At 47.7% G+C, this 21,019-nt stretch overlaps 1 protein-coding gene across 1 annotated transcript; it reads right to left on the bottom strand.

Moving 5' to 3' along the window:
- Positions 1 to 411: 411 nt before the first annotated feature.
- Positions 412 to 20,835, bottom strand: LOC149372268 (uncharacterized). Its single transcript, XM_089581929.1, has 2 exons — positions 19,860 to 20,835; positions 412 to 458 (listed from the first exon to the last, which is right to left on the bottom strand). Exons 1-2 carry the CDS (start codon positions 20,833 to 20,835, stop codon positions 412 to 414), a joined length of 1,023 nt encoding a protein of 340 aa, XP_089438055.1.
- Between the last annotated feature and the right edge of the window lie 184 nt (positions 20,836 to 21,019).

Here is a 21,019-nt window from a genome sequence, read left to right as displayed (position 1 = left end):
TCGCCCATAACTTCCTCGACGGCAGTATGAAAACATTATATTTTTGTTTCTCCAAGACATCCCCGGAATGTATTACATTCATGACCCAGTCACATTATCCGCGCTGCAAAGTGCTGTTAGTTGCTCGCTACGGAAGGTCGGGATAAATATAGGTGCTTGTTTACAGTAAACAGGCCGGCTGGTGAAGAGGGGAGGCGTTTATTTACGTCACTCAGAAATTGAGTCTCTCACGCATTATCAGCCCGGCCTGTTACGCTTTCAAGGAAGCCACGTTTTGAATAGAGGTAAAAAAAATGCAGCTGCTATTATAGAACATGTTAAGAGGGCATAGCAGTGACTGCAAAATACACCGCTTTTTTCCCCCTATCGCTACAAATACACGCGTAACGTAATCAACGGTCACGGTTGCATTCAATCGGCAGCGGGAGGCATCGGAATTTCTCGCTTGATTGCAGAGCCTGCAAGAAGGCACAACATATTCACCTCAACAACTGTCGATGTCCTGCATTTCCCTTGGTAGCATTTGCCCCGATTAGCTGAAACATTGATCAGGAACTTAGTAATGTCGGCGTAAACGATCGGGTCACAACAACGCTGTACCTGTCACCGCGTGAATTTTTTTCCCCGGTTCCACCACTGCACTCACGACCCGGGCATTTTTTACTGGCCTTGCTAAAACACGATGCCGCACGTGCGCTGGCATTAGACCCCACACTAGGAAGCCGCTCACGGGTTATAAATTTTATTCGGCGATGAGTCGATAGAACTTTGTTGAAGGTTCACCTGTCGCACGCCGTCCTTTCGCTGCCGAAGGCTTTCGGGGAGCAAGAAAAAAAAAATGAATTCAAGGGGCCCGATGTTGGGACATGTCCCTGCAAATTAGACAGCCACACCAAGGTTCAAGTTTCGCGCTCTTTTTCGCAGCGTCTCATGTGATTTGTGCCCGAACGGGAGTGAAACCCGCTACCTTCTATGCCTATGGATTCACCCGTGCAAAACTACCAAAATCAAACGCAAGGCAGGAACAGTGAACGTTGCTCAATAGATGAGGGATAAGAGTCTAGCTCCTTTGCACTTACGGTCCCCGTCTCCTAGCATGTATGCTTCGAATCTCGGTCCCACAGAGAATGCTTTACTACAGAAAGTAACGCGTGCGCTCCTTGGCTTACACGCCCATTATAGCTCTGAAAACATGGACGTGTTCAGTTTAGGAGGCACCGACACACTTCGCCCAGGAGAGAGTCCCTCGCACATCAATAGAAAAAAAGCCAGTCACATGCTCGGAAGTTAAAGTTCGGAGTTTTTTAAACAAATCTTAGCACAGAACATTCAGTGATGACTAAATATTCTTAGATTTGTCCAAAAAGCGCAAATATTTTAATTCAGTCTGAATGTGGGCAGTCGTGGAAGGAATCCCTGGAAGGAAGGCGATGAGTAAGAAGCGAGGCGCGCGCAGTATAAAGTTAAAGAAGTCGCGGGTATAGCCTCGTTGGAGACTAGGCCAAGCGACAAACTTGTGAGGATGGTCCCGCGTTTCGTATATTATCAAGTCTGATATGATATTCATATCGCATCATGCCATATCTGATATGAAAAGACACACTTCCGGCAATTGGTGCCTGTAGCGTTGTTGGCTTCTTCCCTGCACTTTCTCCTCATCGGTCCTTAGTGTGGGGCATAACGGAGTATGTAGACCCGTTAAGAAAACGAAAGGGCGCATGTCAACTCGTTTTCTTTCTACGCCATTTCGCTGAGCACTTTTATAAAGTTGAGCTTTTTCTTCCTCTCCTCGTCAATCAAAACCATACTTGTATATTACGCCACGTTGGCCCCATTCTTACAGTCATCGATCTCGTTTCCTATGTAATCTCTCTTTGAAGAACATTGAATGACTCTTGACCTGCCATCTCGCTTCAGTTCAGGCCAGGCCGAAATTAACTTATATATTTTTTTTAACTTACATTTTTACACTCGTCTGCAGATAGCTTCAGTACCGATGCCGATGAATTTCAACCGTGACCGGTATCAGTATGATTTTTAGTATGGCTCCCAGTCTCCTTGTCCCTATTGTTTAACCCTTTTTTAAGACAGTGGGACATGTGCGGCACCACTTACTTCAAGCGCCGACAACCGGCCAACGGTGCACCTATGTACCGTATTTTTGAGTGATGAATGCTATCCAACTATCAAACAAACCATTTAGAGTGTTTTTTATCTTTTGTCTATAATAGGCCTCCTTAGTGTTCTCTGCGTTTTTACAAGTTCGAGGCCGATAAGTTTGACGGAAAATATGAATTTTCAAGGTTTTCAGCCTTTTCTTTCAGCCAACTGCCTACTGAATAAATTTTCAGTTGTAATGCTTGACTCTGCCAAGCAAGCATTGAAGCAGCGGTACGCAAAGTCACATAAAAACAGACAGCAGGTAAGATTAAATATTAGTCACTGGAAGTTAACAGAGTAACAACGACGCTGACAAAACACACTCTTAAAATTACTTACATAATAAGCGGGGTTTAACATTTCCCTAGTATGCCCATTTCCAGGCAAAACACCTTGCTCGGCAAGCTGCTGAAATTGCTGTCCAGTGCGCCATTCTTTAGCACTTCAGCCATTACACAGCGACTGCTGCCAGCTTAGGGCTTAGCATGATATTATATTTGCATTTCTTCGACGATATAAAGCTTAACCGCTCATCTCAATAGCTAAAGAAACTTAGAGCTTAAATTGATATTCCAGATTCACTAGTTAATAGAACTTTTTCTTTTCCAGCTAAATGCAATATATTTCACCAATCTCGTTTGGTGAGTTAGAGCCTTGACGGCCCCTTGCACAACAAAGCCACAAATTGCTACTGCTACTAAACAATATTTCATCATTTAAACAGTACTGGCTGTCGACGAATAGATCATATCTACCCTCTCCGAATATCTAAATACATATATTTTTTGCAGTTGCTTATATATATATAGCGGTAATACTCGAGTAAGTCGACCTTCTTATGAAGGGTGCACTGCGAATGAGTTCTGAAGGACCGAAGGTGTATAGACCTTCGTGTCCTTTGCGGTATTTTGCGTTTTCCCTCAAGACGAACCGGCTTGGCCTAATGACATATCTGCTCCACGAGCGGCATCCCTATAGCACATAAGTGCTACCAGTTAAGATTATCGCGATGCCTACTGGCTGGGATCTTCAGGGAGTGCAAGCACTCTTACCTGCCAGACTTTCTGTACAGATCGTTGAACACGATACATAGATGAGGGCCCCATAAATCTCTATACTGACTTCGACATTGCAGCAGCAAAAGAAAAAGTAAAAACGTTTTAAACACCAAAGAAAGCTGTGCCTGGTTTCTATATGTAGACTTTAGTAACCCGCTCCCCAGGTCCGGCTGAATTCCGACCGCTTTATAGTGCCAGTAAGTTAAGATGAAGAAGATGTAGTTGGTACCAAAAGTAGTACACCAGTGAATATATACTGAAGGAGATCCCAGAGCACAAAGGCTGCATCAGGACATCTTATCGGTAATTGTGAGCAACACATCGAATTGTGAAGCAACACATTGAGGATCGAACCTTCAACCTTCCGCATGCGAGGCGGATGCTCAAACCAGAGGGTTACGGAACTTTTAGAGGCACCCGTTTGGCGGCATTTTTTTTTTCTACTTAGAGAATGGGGACGTTTTTTCAGGGGGTGTCTTTTCCGGAGACACTTTTTCGGGGGACCGTTTATCCGAGGACATTTTTTCCAGAACCCGAGGACAAGTGCCCACTTTACCAAAAGTAACCAAGCGATGTGGTTTGCTTATTAACCTTGTAGCGGAACACTTGTGCACCCCTTAAGCTTTAAATATGTGTAAGGCGAGGAGAACCCCGGTCCTCACCTTTCGATACCTTTTGACCTTCGGGGGTGTTGTACGAGCTCCACTACGTGGCTGACAGGCCAACTTCGTTGCCTGGTTGCTTTCGGCAAAGTCTGTGATTTGTCATTACGTCACTGGCATGCGTCTTTAATCCGCAGCATATACAAGAAAGGGAGGAAGAAAACTCGTATATATGAGTCATTTCGCTTTATAGGATGCGCTGATCGAAATCTGAAAAAATTTAGGGCGTCTAATTCTGCTATATACGATGCGAAATGCGGCACTATTACCGCAACAGAAAATTGCAGCCTGTGTACCTTGTATATAATATACTGCCGCGAATATCTGTAGTGTTTATTTGTTCATTCTTCAAAGCTGCCGCCACGACGCTTTATCGCTTTGTTTGTGATGCAAGACCAGATTTATCTCGATTGATCACATTCAGGCGGAGCCAATTCACGTTGTTCCAGAATGTTCCTGCAACTTTGCACGCTTTATCTAGAAAGTTCGCTATCAGCTTCAAACTGAGCACGGCCAAGAGCGCGGGCATTCTGTTCGACGACCGCCGAGCATGCCTGTTGCTACGCCACCGCCGAGACATTCAGTTCTTTGCGGGCACAAGTCAGCCCAAATAAAGAGGTTCGTTTGGAAGCCATTTTCACTGTTTTCCTGCTCGCCATCCTGCAGTCACCACTACGTAACAGTATTCAGTACGCATGCCATCTGTAATTATTATCCTCGAAGAACAGCTAAATTTGCTAGGAATAGCGTGGCCTTATAAATATTAATCGCAACTTTTGCCATGGCGCTAGTCTAATGAAGCGCAATGAAAGGCGTTAGCCAGCGCAGCAAGAACTCTTCTGTTTGAGCTGAATGCGTTTTCCTTCCTTAATCTTCGCCGGAGGGCAGATAAGCCATGATAATTTGAGCGCGCCTCAATATGACGTCACGCACCGATTTTCGCTGCTTTCGACATACCTAATGCCAAGGCAGCTGCTGCTTGTGGTTGCGTAATTAGGCATATTGGAACGCTAGCAATGATAACGGCTGCCCAGGAAAAAGTGCTGATTCCTGGAGTTTCTCAAATGAATGACCTTTGTATAATCATAGGGATATGAACTATATAGCTAGCCGGCAGTGACTGGACAAAAAAAAAGTACTACAGCTGCCTTTGGTTCATTACGCTTTGGCACCTTTCATTATACGCCATCGCTATGCAATTTTGTAATGCAGGTGCCGAGCTTGTTTATTTTTTTACACACAATTTTCATACAGCGTGCTGCGAAAGATATGCCATTGCTGTGATTATTTTTCTGATCACGAACTGAAATGACTGATGGGACAGTCGAATAGCGGGCATTGCGGACAGTTGCGGTGCTTAAATTTATTCTCGGAGCGTAATTACCTCCGCCAATGGTCATCCTGGCCAACCACCATGTTATGCTGATAGCGAGAACGATATATGGGAGCGACTGATTCGCTGAGGTCACAGCGGCTGCCATTTTGTTTCCGGCTGAGCACTGCGAAAACCTGCCTGCGTATCTAAACAATCCCATCTAGACATAAATGCCTTTTATCACCTCCTGTGACGTCATCTCATCTTATCAGGTTGACAATGCCGTGCCATGAATTCAGGCCAAAAGACTCAAGAAGCAACGGCTGCGAAGTGTGGACACGCCGTTATCGTCTTGCAAACTAGGTCAAATTTACGAGCGCGCCTTTTTGTACTGCGTCGCCGTAATTCATGGCATGACACTGTCAGTCGGGTAAGGTGCGGTGACGTCATAGGAGGAGTGCAGAGGCCTTCTCTGTTTATAGATGGCGCTCCGACTTGCACTGCTGAATTTCTACGACGTTTATTGCCCAAATTTCCATTTATACATACCTGGCTTGATGCGCAACAGATGGAAAAGAACAGGTACTAACCAAACTTCTCCAGGACGCGCGACAAGCGATTTTGGCTAATAGCTGCCATGTTTTTAGCGATCACCAGCTATCTCTCGCACAAATCACAGCACGCGAGTCCAACTTTGACCTCGACAAGTGTGGTCTGCAACCAGCGGCTAATCACAGAGCTATGAGCTTTGGTTACCGATGGCGCGTCCTGGAGACTTTGGTCCCTGACAGTACAATGCGCAAGAAAATGAAAAAAACGATGCTAAAGGCGATTAGGTGTGTGTCCACTCTTGTCACTGCCCGCGTCCTTTGCAACGTTTTCAGATATGCCGAACTAAGAAAACTAGTCCCCGCCATTACCCTTGTAAGCTTCATAATCGGTGGCGGCCACGTAGTTCATACGGTGCATACCGGGAAAAGGCGGGTGACCATGAGTTGTGTCATCTCGCACAAAAGGGTGAGCAAAAAGCAAACAAAAAAAGGCACATTCTGAGCTAAGGTCTATTATCGCACTGGGGGTGGGGGACGCCCGAACAGTGCCGTGAGCGAAGGAATGAAGGAGGGAGTGAAAGGAGGTACAGAGAAAAAGGCTTTCGTGAGAAAACTCCTAAGCCATTGTAAATGGGGCGGAGGGTGAGTTCAACAAAAAATTTTTCTCAGTTGAGATAAACCGAATGTTGCAGTCATCGTGTCATTTTTTTTTCCTCCGCATTAGCAATTCTTCCCGCTCCGGTTTCTTGGAACTGGCATGCTATAGAGAGCGCACATATAGTGTCGTAGCATTGTTAAGAGTGTTCATGCTACAGCGAACTCACAAGACCATACCACCGCTGGCATCCAGTTTTCGAAGCCAGGCGCTAAGCCCTGCCGCGGCTTTGCGATATACTCGCATTTAGACAACGTAATGTGGAAGATAGCTAAGTATACGGTGTGTAGGGCTTAATGCCTCGACGTTCCGCGTGGGTTATGATATGAGAAACGCCGTAGCAGAGGTCGCTGGATTGACGACCTTGACTTCTTTAAATGGTAGCTGAAGAGGTTTTAGAATTCGACAAAGTTTAAAGGGGGTCGATTGTGTGAAACTGGCAGATGCAGCATGCGAAGCCTTTTGTGCTACAGTCGGATACAGCTCCAGAAGGAAGCGGCCCCTCAAATGAGGCCCTCCAGCCAATGGCGTCGAGCGATTACCCCCTTTGATCAGTTCTCACCCTTGAGCGATTTCCTCGGACCTGCTAGCATGAAATCGCCGATGATCTAGACTAAGACCTACTGAACTACAGACCTGCACATATGGCGGGGTCCTATGGAGCAGCGTGCGGCAACTTTCGTTAGCTTATTGGCCGTTGAGGGCGCTCGGTTGACCTGTTCGTCTGCTGTCATCATCATCATCGTTTGCCAATTTGAGCAAGATATTTAATACATTAGTTTCGTCTTCTTCTGCTATCTTACCATAAACGATAAAAATATCCACAATAACGACTTTTTCCGCTCTGGATGAGTATAAAAAACGTCTTTCTTTTTATCCGCTTTCTTTTCGTCAGCACCACCGTGCCTAGCATAGATAAATGGATGTAATGATTACGTGGACAAACGACGAAACTGCCTTGTTTGAAATAAAATGATGGAGGAGGCCATCTTGTTCAACAGGTATAATGTAGCGCCACGCTTCCCGTAGGTGCCTTTTCCTAGCGGCAAAAGGCATGAACTAGAACATGCGCGCTGGAGCAGTGCCAAATGTGCAGGACTGTAGTTCAGTAGGTCTTGGTCTAGACAGCTAGACGCCATGGTCTAGACATCCTCCTTTGAGGGGCATCTGCGGCTTTGTTCTTGAGTTGTATCTGACTATAGCATGTGAAATGGTGACGTAATCATCAAATTAAGCCGCGTCGGCGTCTAGGCACCTCTGCAGTGTACAGCTAGAGGCAGAGGCCACTATGATGAAGTCACGTACGGCAGCGCTGTTTCCAGCGAAGAAACGGTTGCTTCAAAGAAGCAAATAAAATTCACCGAAAACGAAGCCCACAAAGCATTGTTTGGTGACATCGGACGGCGCACGGCAGAACGTGGTCGAGGAAGCGGTCGTCTGGTATCTCTGGAACAGTGACGTCATCACGAATTCCTCCGCACTTCTCCGACGCAAGAGGAAAAGCCTGAACATCATTGCAGTTTTAGTCGGCGCTTACGCCATCATTTTAAGTGCAAAACTACTTGGCATGCTTTACCTAGAAGCTGTATAGATTAGAATTCTTGAGTAATCTATAATTAACAAAAAAAATCAGCTTCCTTTTAAGCATCGCTAATCACACGGCAGTTTATGCATTCTCCTGCATCAAAATGCACTGGCCGTGTTAGGGATTCTATCTCGCGACCTTGGGGGCTCGCAGCCACACGATAGCCACTGTAAAGCAGAGATAACAGTCATCGGCTTAGCTCAAATGATCTTCAGTACAAAACACATGGCGTGCGGTTTTACTTCTCCTTTCATTTCTTACGCACTTTAAACAATAAACACGCTTTTCCTGGCTTTAGAAACTGCTGTCTTCCCGAGCATATCTTATGACAAGGCCTCCGGCTTCCTTATTCCAATCAGCGAAATTGTTAATCAATGCGCATTTCTTGCAGATTTCGACATTTTTGAGATGTCTTATATTGATTGTTTGTCTAATAAACGGCAGTTGAAGACTAGCGTCTGTCCTGTGCATTTGTGTTCTTGTCCCGTGTGTTCACTAAACGCTAGCAAATATGATTCCAAGCGTTCTCATTAGAGACGTTAGGAGCACGTTATGAACGCACACGCTGCGCTGCTGTCTACACCGCGAGTCGCAGAAGTCAATTGCTGCTGCAGTGAGGAATGAAGAGCGACGAAAAAAGTGCACTGATTTGTACGCAGGGTGCACGCGGATCACGCTGCAAGGTCAAACTGTCAGTTACTGCTTTCGCTCCGGTCGCCAGCTCTGCAATACCAGTTCAGGTCTTTGAACCTCACGTGCATATATTTTTTTTTCGCCCTTTAACCTTGAGTGAAATTTTGCATCGTTGCTTGGCTCGAAATGGCACCGCTTCGCCACGTGCCCACTGGCTATGCTGAGCACGGGTCCCCTACTGGATCCTTATGTTCGCTTTTGCCTATGTTTCACTGTAAAAGCCTGTAGCCTTCAGCGGTGACCGTAAGCGACTATCGCACCTCACGTGTCGGCATGGCGACCTTGACCGCACCTCCACGCTATAAGCTGTGTAAATGGTAAACACGCATTACTGGCGAGGCTAACGACACCACTAGCGCCGTCTTGCGGTTGCACCGCAGTAAACAGCCTTGGGCTAGCGAAGGCGACAGACCACACGCTAGTACGAGAAATAGTAACTGCTAAAGCTTCAAGTTGGGCTAGTTGGTAGTCGGTATCACACATATTGACTAGCGAAATTCACACACAGGACAGAGAAGGCGACAGAACACACGCTAGTACGAGAAATCCTGTGTGTCCTGTGTGTGAACTTCGCTAGTCAATAAGTGTGATACCGACTACCAATTAGCCCAATTAAAGCTTTAGCAGTTACTATTTCTCGTACTAGCGTGTGTTCTGTCGCCTTCTCTGTCCTGTGTGTGAATTTTGCTAGTCAATATGTGTGATACTCGGGCTAGCCTCGCTATAGGCTGGGCCCAGCCAGCTTCTTCGTCTTTGGCCCTACTGCGTCGCGAACCCGCCTATGGTAAAGCCTCCCTAAATATCGCAAGTCTACAGTACGTCGTTGACAATGTGCTGCATCGAGGCAGTAATGCTGATGCAGTTTATCCTGCAATGAAACTGCAAACGGCCGTGAAAATGCCGGTGAAGGTTTAAAATTTTCGTCATTACCGATTCCTACACTGCATGCAGAAATGTAGAAATAAAAATTGGGTTTTTCGATATGAAAAAAAAAATGATTACTCTAAAATTAAGGCAAGCAGACTAGGTTAATTCCGGGCGAAAATTTCAAACTGAGCTAAAGCGATAACTCTGCCCGCACATACTCAGGACCACAGAGTAACTAGATAACGACTTCCGAAACCGTTGCCGCCTCTTTATGTAACAGTATACACCGAATAAGTTGGCTACGGCTTTCTGCATTTTTGGCAGCTTACACTTTGACTTTGCTCTGTGAAATATGTTGGGAAATGCGGTTGCTGTAGTACTGTGAGGTAATGATATTCTTTTGTGAGCATAAACGAAGATTGCTGACTTTTGTGCAGTCTGTATCACACGTGATACGCCGGACAGTTGATGGTTTCATGGCTTCTTACGTCCTAAAGCTTTGTGGAGTCGCTACCATGTGGACACTTCCGAAGAGCCGCCCAGCAAAGCGTCTAAATTCATAGCGTCTTGCAGCCCTTGTTTCCTGTGCCTGATCTTGTTCACTGGGCGGTGTCCAACACCATCGCGGAAACTCTGGCTTGCTCCACTACCTCCTGCGGCCCGTATTATCCTACCGGCACTCGTTGAATAAAAGGAAGAGCATTGAGTGACAGCTTAAGTAATGGAAGGGAGGTCAACTACACCTGAGCGGAGGGCAATAGTGCTTCAATGAAGGAGCATAAGCCTAAGCAATCCAGTTTTGCAGTGACACATGTACTAGGGGGTCTGCCAGAATCCACGGCGCATCCTTTCCGGTGTAATGCTTATCTCGCTGCAAAAACCTTAAAGCCGTCACCTCGTCTCCATCACGCGGTCATCTATTGACCAATACGACTGCAAAATGCTTTGTGCTCATCTGCATGCGAACGAAAAAATGTCGCATGTGGCCATGCGGTTCATGTCTTTTGTATGTGACATGAGAGCTTTATTCAGGGTGTCGTGTACAGAAAGAACATCTACGCAGGCAGGGGACACTTGGAAAAAAGCTGAACTAGTCAGCTCGACTGGCCCTCAGTCTCCTACGGGAGCTGGCACTCTAATAAATAAACGAAATAAATAAATGAAATAAAGTAGCATTGGTTGGCTGGCACCTATCCAGGGTACTTTTTCGCTCTTGGGGAAAATTATGACTAACAAAAATTTATTCCACCTCGTCTTCAAAGCCGTACGCATCTAGAACATTGTGTGCATCGCTCCTTTGTGCACATGCATCATCACAGAGAGTAATTTCACTGTAGTTCAGCTGTACGGCAGTAAACCGGAACCAGTCGAAAAGGTTATCTCCCTGGCTCTGCTTGCATTACAGCACATTATATATATATATATATATATATATATATATATATATATATATATATATATATATATATATATATATATATATATATATATATATATATATATATATATAGCACGCGCAGCTTTCCAATTTCTTCGACACTGATATTCCGACCACGCCTTAAAGCCGGCGCCCCGTGCATAACCCTCTAAGAGCACGCTGAACCGTGCACTCTCTTCAGCAGCTACTCTGTAGACACGTGGTTCCACCGGCAGCTGGCTTCGTTATGCCGACAAACAGACTGTAAAAAGCTGCCGGATTCAGCACCGGCGCGCGCCGCATTCCGCGGGAGGTGTATATGGAAACCGCCACCCGGCAGCCTGACCTTGGCGTGGATCAAATATGCAGTGCAGCGGCAGGCTGCGATGTGACGAGCTTCTCAGCGAGCACTGCAGCAGCCGCCTATTTTCGGGGAACGACGACGCGCGTGGCTGGGTTGCAGCGTGCTTTGCGGCGCCGATGGCTTTCGTTGTTGTCTCCTCCGACGCTTCTTTTTTTCCCTTCTAATCCGTCCTTCTCCGCGCTGCGACTGCTTTGCATCGCGCCGGGGTCAGACAGGCGTGGTGCGAGCCTGGCTCCGACACCGGTTGCTGCTGAATGATGCACTAGTGAACGCACTTTTACTGAACGCGGCAAGTTCACTGTATAGCGCTCTCCTGGAAGCAAGCGCTGGCAACGCTGATCGTCTCTCTTTTTACCTTCCTTAAACCACAGGAACAGGGGGTAAAAAACTAGACTACAAAGGCACAGGGCTTTTTTGCTCATTGATGCTTCGTCGTGCACTATGCTTCCAAGGGCATGGTACGGCAGGTCGGAGTCTAGCTGTAAGCGTATGGTAAAACCTTCGCAGCCACACATTTTAATATAGATGCCCAGTGAGCACATTATATCCCGTAGACGCCTTGGAATGACTAAAACGGTCGCAGGTTAATTGGGTTACACAAGATAGCTACAGGATATTACTCATTATGCGGAAGGCGTTTAACTGAAGATGTCTAGAAGTTGTTTTTGCACTGTTTTTCACGCCTTGGGCTACGCAAGACGCTTACAAGTCGGTTTGAGTAAGATGGCTGGGTGCCAGGTATCCCGCTTTGCACATCTAGCGGGCGTCCTTACGAGACGTTTCAACGCTTTGAAAAAGTATGGTGCCTACAAGTTGCGTCGTCTCGGCCGCTGATGTCTTCAACAAACATTTAGAAGGTGCCTCCACGAAACGCTCCATGTCTTGCGTTGCGCAAAAAGTTCGGAAGGCAGCTTGCCTCCGCCATCTAGAAGATATCCATCCCTCTTGAGGTGCCCAGGGGATGACTACGATATATGTTCGTTACCTTGGCCTGCACAGGACGTTTGCGAGTTGCCGTGCTATAGACCGTCTAGAAAACGCTCTCACACACGCATTTGTGGCAATTTGATTTGAATTCACTACCAAGAGTTATTGGCACAACTTCTCACTGTGTCACATTGAAGTCTGGCATAACTGTTTCTCTGCACATAACTAATGGACACAGGCGTAATCTTAAATATGGCCGGAGGAATTCAGCGCTTGTCGCGTTCACTACTGTACGCGTGCAGTCTAGAAGTAGCCTTTCAGACAACAGCAAAATATTCTTCTTGGGATATTTCTTCACGGCGTTCAGATCAAAATAGTGTCTCGGTCGTCAAGAAATGAACAGCTGCCCACACACAAAATTTTTGTACGTCCAAAGTGTACACAGCTTGTGAATGATTCTTCAAGCGTTCCAAATATCAGCCCATGGGTGTTTTCGCGTTTTCACCTAATCGAAATACGACCACCAGGTGAACGTCGCACACGTAGTTTTCATCAGTAAACCTGTTGAGGTGGCTCATGCAGGGTGGAATTTTGCTGGTGAGTGCGATATCCTGGGTTTAATACCCGTTCCCTGTTGCCACACTCCAATCGAGGTTAGATGTCGAAACGCCCTTTTTGGCTGGCATTCGAGTGCTAGATCCCCTGGCGTAGCCCCCGCTACGCGGCATTCCTCAGAGGGCCCTCCAAGCAAAGGCGTGATACTTCATGTGTGACGCAGATATAGTCAGGTAAAGCTCAAAAACGAAGCGGCTTTTGTTCACCGAATTACCCCCTTCCAGCAAGTGGCGTCGGTCGATTCTCATGACCTTACTAGCGTGGCAATGCACGGAGGGAAATTTCCAGAAAACGGAGGAAAAGGACTATCCCCTTTCATCTGACACTTCCTGCATTGTCACGCTAGCAGGGTAATGAGAATCGACCGATGCCATTGGCTGGAAGTCGCCCTTTGACGGGGAAAACCACTCGTTCTTGAGTTGTAAACGACTATAGTGTCTGAAGTGGGAAATAGTGGGACACAGTCGCTGCGCGTAAGATGACAAGGGAAAGTTTCGAAATTGTAAAAGAGTATTTTATGCATTCATCGCGTCTAAAAGATAATTAATTACTTCCTGTGCTGACGATATAGATAATGTCTGTTGGCAGCTTCTTCAATCAGCAGCTACAGATTTCTTTTATCGTCTTGGCCTCCATAGGCTCCGGCTCTTGCTGTCACATTCTTACAGTCTTTAAATGTGAGCGAAAGATAAACAACTGTCCATAATAAAACAGCTTTTCTATATTTTTAAAATGCTGTTAGACTTTATCAGCTGCTCAGATTTTTCTCTCTTTTTGGGATTTTTTGTTTATTGCTGCGGATGACGCCGATGACAGATTCCTTTGCGGCAAATGCGCGGCACTTATGCCGAACAGCTCCGCATAGCACGAGTTTGAATAACAAGACCTGATTCACAAATGCCGTTGAGGTGGCTTCTCAAGGCCTTAGGGGTCTGGCTCCAGAATCCTCTCTGTTCCATCTGGGGGAGGCAGTACATGCATAGGCTCCGACATGTTAATTTCGACTGCCCATGGGTTTCCCAATAACGCGGAGAAATGTAGACGCACTGTTGTTTACCCTATTTCTAGATATCTATCTCCGCTCCACGAACGCCATCCTTACGCAGCCCTTGCGGCTGCGATTCAGGGTCGCTGTCGAACAGCACGACCGAAGGGACTGCGAGCAACCGCGATGGACCAGATCGAAACGACGGACGAATGCCGAGTGATTTTTTGGTGGGTGAAGCGAGTGTTCCTGTGTTGCCCAATCTTATAGCATGCATCGAGGAGCGCGTCGTATTGTAGTTACGTGCTCGACGCCAAGACACGAGCTCTCCATCGACGGGTCAGTTACTTCGCGACTGACGCACAACGTCGACCCCGTATCTAGATATGCGCAACATGCATGCACGATGCAGATGTGACCAGCGTGCTTACTGCGGCGATGTGTAGTACAGCCACAAAGGCGATGTTTCGCTCGATGCGCATTTTAAGGAAGAAAAATGCATTCTGCAAGGACGAGTAGGACTGGGAGACCGCACTACGCTCCACGGATCCGGCAAGACAGAAGGTCGTCGCCAGCCGCGCTGCCAGCGTAATGAACCTTTTAAGCATGAACGTTTCAGCGTAGTGGGGTCGTGCGGGGACCCAGGGGGCCTAGGAGGCCCGAATTCCTCTGAAGAATAAAGTTTTTCTCTCTCTCGTTTCATGACCACGACCTTTTTTTTTCTCTGGATGGGCGTGCGTGCGCGCGCGAGCGTGTCCGTCCGTCCGTCCGTCCGTCCGTCCGTCCGTCCGTCCGTCCGTCCGTCCGTCCGTCCGTCCGTCCGTCTGGGTGTCTGTCTGCCTGCGTGTAAAAAAGGCGTATATTTGCAGGATGGTTTGTCCATGAGCTAATCGGTTTGTTTTCCCAGGAGGCACAAGAACTTTGGCGCGTCCACCCTTATGTCCTCATATGGTTCAGAGTTGCCGGTTTTGGCCTTTTAGTTAGTTTTAGAGCGCAGCTCTTTGGCGCCCGTTCCTGCGTTTCGCGGCGTCGCCGTTGTCCCTCGTAACCAGCTCCGCAGCCGGGGCAGCGCGCTGATGTAGCTGCGCGCGCTCCTGCCGCCATTTCTCCCGAAAGCCCAAGCCGAAACGCATAGCCGCCGCCGTTCGCCACTGCGCCATGTCTCGTCTGCAGAGACCAGACGATTCCGGCTTGCATCATGCGCGGCCGAACCAGGTAAGTGCCGTTGTAAAACTTTATTTACCTCAATATGTTACTTCCGCGCGCATTTCCACTGCAAGCCAGCCAGCCAACTACAGTATAATGTAGTTTATAGTTTATGAGATTTTAACGTCCGAGCAGCTCAGGCTATGAGGGACGCCGTAGTGAAGGGCTCCGGAAATTTCGACCACCCGGGGTTCTGTTATGTGCACTGACATCGCACAGCACACGGGCCTCTAGAATTTCGCCTCCATCGAAATTCGACCGCCGCCGCCGGGATCGAACCCGCGTCTTTCGGGGCAGCAGCCGAGTGCCATAACCACTGAGCCACCGCGGTGGCAGTATAAAGTGAGGCCTCCACAATGAATCATTAATATCTAAATCACTTTTGATTTGATTGCTGGTCTCCACAGTACGACAATAGGCGGTCATATATGAGCAGTTGATATTTCACAACAGATTGCTAAGCTTGGAGTAGGGCTTCGGGATACCAAACTGCCAGCTTGCTGCCACTAGCGTTTACTGTGTACGAAAAGACCACCGCCAGCAACCACGCTGACCTCACCAAAATGAAAGAACCGGAGCCAAAAGACAGATACCTGACCTTGAAATTGACGTCACCCCGCCTTGGCTCAAGAGCGCCTTGATAGACCGCTCTCCAGTCGGCAGTCTCGGGCGCGTTGGCCGCAAATACGTCAAGAGACAGCGCGCCAGCTCAGGCTCGCCTCGGTAAATGTGAGGCAAAATTACAGGCTTGCGAGGAATTGGAAGTCGCAACTCCTTGAAAGTGTACTCTGTAATGCACTGTGTAACTATTGTATGGACCCACACTGAAAGACAGGATACCAAGAGAGAGGGAAGGCCACTGGTCCTAAGTAAATATAAAAAATAAGGAACAGAGAGAGAGAGAGAGAGAAAGATGAGAGAGAGAGATCTCTCAGCCGTGAGCTCTCAGTCCAGACAATTAATATATACTTTGTTACGCTATATGATTTGATTGCCTTATTTTTCGTGATTGCATATTATTTTCGCAGTTTTTTGAAGTGGCGTCAACACGAACACCAGCCGATGCATGCATCACTTTAATGAAAAGTTCTAAACTCAGTAAGTAATGTTTTGCCGAAACAGCTTGTTACTGCGTGCACGTGTTTTCGTTACGCTTCCTCAGTGGCCAACAAGATGCGTTGGGATTTTCTTGAATTTTTTTATCCTCTAAACTGACTTGACCAGAACATCGTTATCAAACCTGAGCAGGTGCGATATATCTCGGGCATCAGTCCAGTGGCATCTTAGACACCTCTCCTTTAAGCGATACGCACAATGCTACGTTATACGAACCACCGCGATAAATTGTACACATAACGATCTAGAGTCTGCACTTTACGGGAGCATTCCCTAGGGGTACTGTCATAAAATACGACAAAGCAAGTTCACGATACCCTAGCTGAAATGAAGTACAACTTGTCGTGAACAGGGCATGAATACGAAGAGGAGATAACCGATGGTCCCTCGAAGTAACAGAGTGGATTCCAAGGGAAGACGAACAGAGCAGGGAGCAGCGAAGAGTCAGGTGCGGTAATGAAATTATAAAGCATACCTGGCGCGAGCCAGAGTGACTTGGAAATCCATGGAAGAGGCCTTTGTCCGGAAGTGACGTAGTTGGGCTGCGACTGATGACGATGATGACTTTGAATGCTCTCCAAGGATCGTGATGGTATCCGCTGATATATAGGCACGTCATACAATATTGCAAAAAAAGAATCACCTGCTCAGCAGGTGCCAAATGAAAACGTCATGCGGGTGTGCCTGGTCCTTACAACAGTGTCTTTACAAAGTCTATATGTTTCTGTTAATAAAGTCTACAGACTACGAATAGGCACCCAACCGCACCGTAAAGGAAGGAAGGGAGGAAGGTGGGGCAGAAAAAAGAAGGAGAGAAAGAGGTGACGTAGTGGAAGGTTCCGGAATAGTTTCGACCGCCCAGGGATCTTTAATGTGCACTGCCATCGCACAGCACAAGGGTGCCCTTGCGTTTCACCTCCATTGAAACACGGCCACCGTGGCCGGAATTTTCATTTCATTTTCAAAGCACATAAACGCCATATAGACTTGTGTATAAGATAGCAAGAAACTTGGAGAAGGAAATCTGTTTTCATATTGATTCGAGTATGACTAGTCCATAGACTCTCTGTAGAAAACCGAAAAAATTATCGGATGTCAGTGGAATGTATAAGGTCTATGTGTAAACTTAGAGACGCGCACAAATGACGACACCATTGTTTCGAGTTATAAGCAACGACTGGTGTTTATTGCCGTAAGGCTGCTCCTTGTCGAGCGAGTATAGGTTACATAGGTTGCCAGATTACAATTCAGAAAAAGCTAGAATGAACAGTTTCTTTATACTCCCCCCGGAATGAGCTTCAGATCATTCGTGGGTAGTCTCCATGGGGTACAGCAACTGGATCGGTCTTCTTAGGATGGTCCCACCAGGTAGGCGCACCATGCAGGCTCTAGTGTACCCATCCCGTCCGACGAGCACATCAACCACTTTTCCGGTTTTCCATAGCTGCCTTGGCAGATGAGGCTGGTGAACTAGCACAAGAGTTCCTTTCTTCAAGGCACTAGATGAGCTTGGCACAGCAAAATGAGCGGAGCGAAGACCTGTGAGGTACTCTTTCTGCCACCTGCGCCAGAAGTGATCAGCTAAACTTTGATGATATCGCCAGCGACGAGTTAGTTGACCCGGTGTTGATGTCGTTGACTCTGTGCTACAGCCCGGGGGCAAGGACGTTAAACGTTTTCCCACGAGAAAATGGGATGGAGTGAGTGGCTCCGGCTCGTGAGCTTCTGCGGACACGTAGGTGAGGGTCTTGAATTGATCACGGCCTCGATTTCGGTCAAGACTGTAGCGAGCTCCTCGAATGCGCAGAAGCTGTTACCTAAAACCTTCTTCAGAGAAGTCTTCACTGAACGAACCATTCGCTCCCAGAATCCGCCCCACCAGGCGGCTCTCTCAACGATAAACTTCCATTTTATCTGGTGGTCTAAGAAATAACTTCGGATCTCTGTGCCACGCAGCGTTGTCCACAGCCGTTTCAGGTCTCTCGAAGCGCGCTGAAACGTCTTAGCATTGTCCGAAAATATTACACGACAGACTCCTCTTCTGGAAATGAACCTCTTGAATGCCATCAGAAAATTGGGCGTAGACATGGTAGTCACCAGTTCTAGGTGCACTGCGCGGGTGACTGCACATGTGAATATGACGATGTATGATTTCTTGTTGCCTTGATCCCTTGTGTTCAACGGCCCGGCGAAATCAATGCCTGTCACCTCGAATGGTGGAGCTTGGGTTACCCTGTCACGAGGTAAAGGGGCAACTGGCTCCGTGGCAGGGCGGCTGTTGAATCGGTTGCAAATCAAGCATTTCTTCAAGATCTTTTTCACCATCTGTCTTCCCCGAACTATCCAAAACTGCTCTCTCAGCTCTGTGAGAGTCTCAAGTGCGCCTGCATGTAGAAGGCGGCGATGGTTGGCGATTATTAAAAGTTCGGTGAAATGATGACCGGCAGGCAGGATTATTGGATGCGTAATGTTGTAGGAGAGGCCAGCATTACTCAAACGTCCCCCAACTCCGTCCCCATCGCAGTAAGGTTTCAGATCCCGCAACGGAGAGCTGCAGGGCAAGCGTGATGCGCGACGTACGCACTGCAGCTCTTCACCGAAGGCCTCTCGCTGCACCTGACTTATGAGACAAGTCTGTGCTTGGGCGACCTCTTCCGCCGTGAGATATCCACTACGTTTCTGGTGAGGGTTCCTTGAGTTGTGCAAGAATCGCTGCATCCATGCAACAACACGAACAAGTTTAGAGAGGGAGCTGTGCCGTTCCAGCGGCAAGACAGTTTCCTCTGTTGCTACGTTGTGTACCTGCACCGATCTTCTCTCCTCATCTGCCACGGCCATATCAACGTCATTTTCGTGCCTTGGCCAGGCGATGGGCGTTTCTCTGAGCCAAGTAGGTCCATTCCACCAAACGGTGTTTGCCTTGAGGGCTTGGGGACTCACTCCTCGCGTCAGAAAGTCGGCAGGGTTGTCTGCTCCGGGACAGTGATTCCAGGTTTCTGGATCCGTTCGCTGCTGAATTTCCAGCACCCGATTGGCCACAAAAGGCTTCCATTGTTGCGCTGACCCGCGAACCCAATGAAGCGCAATTATAGAATCACTCCAGAGATGCCATTTGGCAACTGGTAGTTTCAGTGATTGCATCAAGTATTCCTTCAGTCTTGCGCCTATCAGCATTCCCATCAATTCCAACCTGGGAAGAGTGAGCTTCTTAATCGGTGCCACCCGCGATTTGGATAAGATCAGAGTCACGGCTGGGGCCTTGGTTCCCGAGGCACGCAAGTATGCAACTGCCCCGTAAGCCTTCGGACTAGCATCGGCGAAAATGTGAATATCGATGCTGCCGGCATTATGAAGTCCGTCGTATCTTCTGGGCACGGTTACTTCAGCCAAGTGGAGGAGTTGTGAATGCCACTCCTTCCAAGATGACTGTACTTCTTCAGGTAGGGGTGCGTCCCACTCAACTCCCAACTCCCAGAGCTTTTGAAACATCAACCTGGCTGTAACAGTGACTGGGGAGATGAGCCCAAGAGGATCGTATATTCGAGCCGACGCCTGAAGAATAAAGCGTTTTGTGTTGCTGTTTTGGTTCAGGAGGTCCAATACGGCCTCTAACGAAAATCCCAAACAGTCATCGTGCTTGTTCCAGACAAGTCCTAACACTCTCGACACGCTTGCTGTCAGACATTCCACCTGGTCCAGGGCACCTCCTATCCCGTCGTCGTCAAACAGTTGGAGCAATTTCTTGGAATTCGAGTTCCATTTTCGGAGTGTCATGTCCGCTAGACTCATAATTTGCAATGCCTCGTGGTAAAGGTCTTCTGCTTCTTGTTCAGAGTCTGCTCCAGTGATTAAATCATCCACGTAGAGGTTTTCTGCAATTATTGCCGTTGTCTTGGGATGAACACCTGTTGTCGCTAAGTGGTGACGCAAGGTAGCGGCTAGAAGAAACCGACTGCTCGTCGCTCCAAAGGGCACCCTTGTCATTCTCCAGGTCTCTGTGGGCGGCCTTGGGTCTTCTTCTGTCGGCATCTGTTCATACCATAGGAATCTCATCGCATCGCGGTCCCCACGACGGACTGCGATCTGCAGGAAAGCCTTTTCGATGTCTGCAGTAATGCCGATGCAATGAATTCTGAAATTTAGCAAGATTTTCAGCAGATCAGGGTTCAAGTTAGGTCCAGCCTCCAGAACCTGATTAAGAGAGACACCTCCTGGCTTGCTGGATGATGCGTCAAAGACAACCCTGAGCTTGGTGGAAAGGCTGTCAGGCTTAAGAACTGCCCGATGCGGCATGTAATAAATTCTGTTTTCTGAGCTGCTGCCTTCCTCTGCTGGGAGTCTTTCGGCAAACCCGTGATGGAGGTACTGACGTATCGCAGCATCATATTCGTGCATCATTTCCTCGTCCCTCCTTAGCTTCTTGGTCAGGTTGTACAAACGCTTCTCTGCAACTGCCTTGTTATCGCCTAGGTTGAGTTTAACCTGCTTCCACGGTAAGGCGACTTCGTAGCGCCTGTCAACAAGCTTGACAGATGAGGCAAATTCTTTGATGATGTCGTTGTCTTCGTTTTGTTCGGCAACAGGCTCAACAATGCCCATGCTCTCAAGCTCCCAAAACGACTTAAGGTCAGCTGAAAGGCACTGGGCCTCGTCACTCATGCTGGCCCGCAGCACAGACACGGATGAACAGCTAGCGGTCGAACTACTGAAAGGAATAGGACCTTGCAATGTCCAGCCGAATTCCGTCTTCAGTGCCATTAATGAACCTTGCAGTTTTCGCACGTGGCCAGATGCGAGAGTCCAATAATAATCAGAACCAATAAGAATGCCGATGCCTTTTCTC

This window comes from Amblyomma mixtum, chromosome 1 (assembly GCF_055824585.1).
Source record: "Amblyomma mixtum isolate Tamu chromosome 1, ASM5582458v1, whole genome shotgun sequence".
Taxonomy (NCBI): domain Eukaryota; kingdom Metazoa; phylum Arthropoda; class Arachnida; order Ixodida; family Ixodidae; genus Amblyomma; species Amblyomma mixtum.
The sequence above is the reverse complement of the archived record's forward strand: the minus strand, read 5'-3'. Positions and strand labels throughout refer to the sequence as shown.